The sequence below is a fragment of the Nanorana parkeri genome, unplaced genomic scaffold (genome assembly GCF_000935625.1).
Source record: "Nanorana parkeri isolate BGI_ZX_2015 unplaced genomic scaffold, ASM93562v1 scaffold660, whole genome shotgun sequence".
Lineage (NCBI taxonomy): Eukaryota > Metazoa > Chordata > Amphibia > Anura > Dicroglossidae > Nanorana > Nanorana parkeri.
Window position 1 is genome coordinate 284,454 of NW_017306928.1, and position 5,326 is coordinate 289,779.

At 39.9% G+C, this 5,326-nt stretch overlaps 1 protein-coding gene across 3 annotated transcripts in view; it reads left to right on the top strand.

Moving 5' to 3' along the window:
• LOC108792575 (regulator of G-protein signaling 8-like) overlaps nucleotides 1-4,361 on the top strand; it is a 39,678-nt gene extending 35,317 nt beyond the window's left edge. For all 3 annotated transcript variants that reach the window (XM_018563378.1, XM_018563381.1, XM_018563379.1), the window contains exon 5: nucleotides 3,784-4,361. In XM_018563378.1, the coding sequence (XP_018418880.1) occupies nucleotides 3,784-3,966 (183 nt within the window). In that variant the 3' untranslated portion in view covers nucleotides 3,967-4,361. The remainder of the gene's footprint in view (nucleotides 1-3,783) is intronic.
• Nucleotides 4,362-5,326: the final 965 nt, after the last annotated feature.

The window sequence follows — 5,326 nt, forward strand, 5'->3', positions numbered from 1 at the left end:
CCCTGACCCCTCACCTTCAATCCCGGGATCCGCTGCCCCATCTGCGGCCCGGGAGCGGCTCGGGAGGGTGTCAGGAGGTAAGATGGGAGGGAGATCAGCATCTTCCTCCTTGTTGATCTCCCTCCGTGCTGTGAATACGGAAGTAATGTGTAAAGCACCAGCGCGCGAAAACGACAATTGCGCTACACATGTTACATATCACCGCAAACGTTGCAGTGAGAACAATAATTTTAGGGCCATCAATCACTGATGACACTAAACTGATGAGCGGTAAAAGCTTTTAAAGCGTCGCCTGTGGCCAATTTTGGGTATTATAGTTTTTTGAGGTTTCGCGCACGCAATTTTAAGGCTTGACATGTTTGGTGTCTATTTTCCCGACGTGACCCCGTCTTTTATATTTGACCAAAAAATTGGGTAATAATAAATGTTTTATTATTTAATATAGGGGAAACAGTTTTTTTTTTAATTCGGTCATTTTTCCTTAATATAGTAAAAAATAAAAAACCCCAGTGGTGAATAAATACCACCAAAAGAAAGCTCTATCTGTCCCTAAAAAAATGGTATAAAATGTATTTCAGTACAGCATTGCATGACGGAATAAATGTCAGTCAATGTACCGCAGCGCTGAATACACCAAAATGGCCTGGATGGGAAGGGAGTTTAACACCGCGGACTTCAAGTGGTTAGAGAGTATCTAAACCCAAAAACAAAAATGTAATATATTGCAGTTTATAAATCCTTTGATGTGATGGCTACACTACTATTCTTTCTTTCTCTTTATTTTCACCTGGTGATCCTCCCAGAAACTCTGTTATTTTTCAATTTACTTTAACAGACTGAGCTTTCCAACAAAACTGGCAGATAAAGGGTTGAGACAAACCATTTACCAATGACAGGGGTGCTTACAATGGCCAGCTTCCATTCATTTATGTAAAACCTTTATTCCAGAAGGAAAAAAAAAACGGATCATGTAACTGCTTAAAAAGTGTAAGCTGGAGTTCAGATTTAATTTGTTAGTCCAGTCCAGATAAATCTGCTAGTGTATCTGGCACTACTCTCCCCACAAGCTGACAATACTGCTGTCCAAGGGTGGCTCTGTTTCTCTTCTATTAAATGGAGTCACTCTAAGACAGGAAGTGTGTTACTGGCCCGATGACCAGGTGAAAATAAAGGACAAAAAGTCTGAAAAAAAAGATTAATGCAGCCACAACATCTAAGCTCTGGTAAGCTGCAATATATTTAATTTATGTTTTTGGGTTTAGACACAATTTAATATACTGTATATAACATCAGAAAACTTTGAAGATTCAATCCTTTTCCCCTTAGCAATTTTTCTTTTCTACGTTTCTGCAGATTTCACTGAAGATGTGTTATTGAAATCATAACTGTATTCATGCTGGGACACAAGCAAATAACACATGCAACATACCAGCTAATGTTATATGCTTACATTTTTACAAGCATTTTTTTAAATTCAAGCATAGTTGTTAAAAAAATAAGGTAGTGTAATTAACGAGAAGCTGACTGCGAAATTACTTGCCAATTTTTCCAAATTTGATAGAATATGGGAACCATGGGTTGCCAATTTCTTCCCACCGAACTTTGATAGAACGTTATTGGACGTGTGAACAGGCACCCTAGTTTCCACCACTGCCTGATACAAGCCTAATAACCATGCCCGGATGTACTCCACGCTTCCCCAACCTTCCCTCCCCCGCCCTGTCCCTTCAACCTACCCACTCTCCCTCCTCCCCCTCTTTTCTTGCCTTTCTCTTACGGCCAGGGCTGTAAAGCAGTCCCTTCTACTGTAACATTCTACTTCTATACCTTTACTTTAATACTAACTCTCCTTAAAACTCTTGGCTAACACCGGTTTGTCCCGTTGGACTGAACCGTGCATCTGCCAGGCAGTGGGATACAACACCTTGAAGCAATCTATAACAATTGTACGCTGCAATGACCACAAAGTATTCAATATTAAAGTAATTATCTTGTGTTAACAACATTGACTGTCTGTATCCTGAGACCCACCATCTGCTTTGGTCAAGTCTGCATTGTTTGTATTTTCTACATCTTTATATGCCAATAAAAATGTATTGAAATAAAACAAATAAAAAATAAGGCAGTGTAGAGGATCATGTGCATGTCTGAGTGATAATGAGATGGCACAACGAATGGAAGAGTTAATTATGATTCCAAAATATTTTCCAATGCTTTGGATCATTCTCGCATGATGCCTGATCTGTAAAGACAAATTCTTCCGAGTAAAAACAATTAAAGTTCAGGAACAAAGCTAACTGTATTAAGAAAACATACCAGAATAGGTTCATAACTCACTGATGAAGTAACCTTACTTGAACAGGAAAAAGTACAGACTAAGGCCCTTTAACGCAGCCGGTCCGATTTGGTCCGTCTGTCAGTTTTTCAGGCGGACCCAATCGGATGCCCAATGTAAGTATATGGGACACCCATCCGTTTACACACAGTTACCCCCGACTCCGGCCGGGTCTGGAAAAACGAACGGATCAGAGATCCGTTTTGCCAAACTGGATCGTGCTGGATGTGGGGTAATCTGATGTAAATGGTAATTGCAGTTTTTTCCTCTATCACAAGATGGAGGGAAAAACTGTAGTGACACAGATGTCACTGCAGTGAAATCCGCTCCTTACTGCTGTGATCAGACGAGGATCCGTGCCCATGTGAAAAGGGCCCAATATGTTAATCACCTGCAGAATAGCCAAGATGCTTAGCAGCTTCTCTCTGCATCACCATGCAACTGTTACATCTTCTGAGGATATAATCTGTTTTTGCTGGTACTCCAAAAATGTCAGTCTGAAAACCCATGATGGTATAGGGGTGTTTGTGATCCCCTATGCCATAGGACCCCACACACACACACACAAACACACAAACACAGATGTTTTGAACTTTGAAAATAGACTAAAGGTGCTCTTTTTCCTATCCTTTTCCATAGTGCCATATTTAAAAGCCTCTCCTTCCTTACTCTAGAGACATAAGCATGTGCAATGAAACTGCAGCTCTTACGAGCCATCTGCATACAGCCATACTTGGAGCTGGTCCCTGGGAGAGTTTGGAGAAGTGATTTGGTCAATGTCTGCTTTAGCAGGGGCACAGTGTACTCCCCTTGTCATTACCCAGTCTGAAATGCATATTGTGATTATAGTGGGAGGGCCTGCATTTTGGCATTCCACACAGAGAAAGAGTTGTGAGCTACCTAAGGCATGTAGGAAGCCACTCATCTGCCACAAAGGATATGGGCTGAAGTGACCAGTCTGCATAACAAGAAAATGAGGGTGAACAGCAGCTAAAACAACATTTTATTCACCAAGGACACATTTTTTCCAAATTCATCAATATAGGCACGGTTTCAAGTGACCCCTGCAAAACAAACTTTTTTTGTGTGTGCCTTGAAGTTCAGTTTAAGCAGCAATTCTGTGTGGTCTGCTCAAAATAAGGATCTTAAAGCATAGAGCTTTAGCTTAGAGCCTAAATGTACAATGGGGAATAATTGCTGTTTTATGTATCTAGTAATTGAATTATATTAAGACATATAAAAGAAAAAACTTGAATAGCCAAATAAAGCCACAAAAAGGGAGCTAAGGTGTCCCACAAGCTTGCACACGCTATCACTTAAACTTCAAACTTTCCACATTTATCGATGACTAACATTGTACAAAACATTACCACTGTATAAAATTGCTAGAAATGTATGCCACACTCACCTTGTACACTCACTGTGGTTTAAACTTTGCTTTTTAAAAGGTAAATATTGATTTCCCAACTCGAGAAATGACTAGACGAAATCTACTGCACCCAACGTTGTCCTGTTTCGACCTGGCCCAGTTGAGAGTACACAGTCTAATGGAAAGGGATTCCTACCCAAGGTTTCTGCGATCTCAAATCTACAATGACCTACTCAGCCACACACAGAAGAGCCCATGCTAGTCCTACATGTGGTTTCAGAGACTTGTTGGTCACTTGGTCCATCCCAAGAACAGTCTTGCACTATGGCCAGAAGAACAAAGGTGACCCAGATATGACTGCTGCTAACAAGCGTCTTCACTGCCAACATTAATATCTCATCATCATCTGGTTATTCTGAATCAAAACCTGGCTCCATTGGATCATTTCAGTTTTGCAGATCAGTGGACAGAGGAACTGGTGGGTTTCCAAAGATGTGGAAGCAACGTAGAAGAGTCCTGGTGCCACCAATTAGTTACAAAACACATTTATCTTTGCTTGTTGATTACCATAGCTAATGCTTGAATTCCATCTTTAACTATCATATTCAATAATTCAATCAACATGTTCATATTTAATTACTGCATATGTCATATCTGATCATTATGTTACATAGGCATAGATTTCAATGAACAAGCCAAAAATGGTATGACTTAAAATGACTATGTTGGTTGTGTGTAGAAACAATGGAAGGTCTGATGGGTAGAAAGTGGTAGTACGGCATGTCAGAAATTTAATTAAATGAATGCTCAGTAACTGTAGATAACAGGAAAGGCTTCAGGGTCCTCAAAAGAGTGACTATGTAAGGCTGTTTCTCCAGCAGTGAGTGCATGTTAGGACAAAAGCAAACTGGCATGAAGGAGAACACCTAAAACATGAATATATATGTACAAGCTTTAGAAGTTTGCCAAAAATGAAAACATTTGAAATCAAGCTGTCTTTATGAGATATGCTCCTCCAAACAGGTCCATCTATGGCAATCCCAAAGTAACATGAATTCTTCATCTTTAATTATTCCAATGAGGCTATAGTTAGTCCTCTGCTTATATGAATTCTAAAATGGCTGCCTGCATAAGCAGATCCATTCAGCTACACAGGCAATCTTAGGGAAGCATTTGGGATTCTATGAAAATATGAAAAACATTACCCATGTGTGTGCTCCCAGTAGCTTCTTTATTCAAGGTAACCAGTCTTTTTAGGTTTAAAGTGTATACTAACCCTACAAATTAACTTCTTCTAATTGTCCCATTTGTCTTGTTAAATATACTATTTAAAGAGTTTTGTTATATCTATTCGATAAGTGCAAAACAAAAATACCTGCTGATCTAGCCAGAAATCTAGTGAGCTGATGACTTCATGTGCACGCTGCCTCTGCAGGACTGTTATCAGTAAGCAATGTTCTCAATTCACCCTGTGGATTACAGAACACCTACCATGTTGTAGGAAAGTGTTCTGTAGTCTTAACTCACTTCCTGTCAACAATGCTTCTCCTCCACAGATACAGTACAGTGAGTAAATGTTTTCCCCCTAGGACAGGAAGTGTGTTACTTGCAGGATCCCCAGA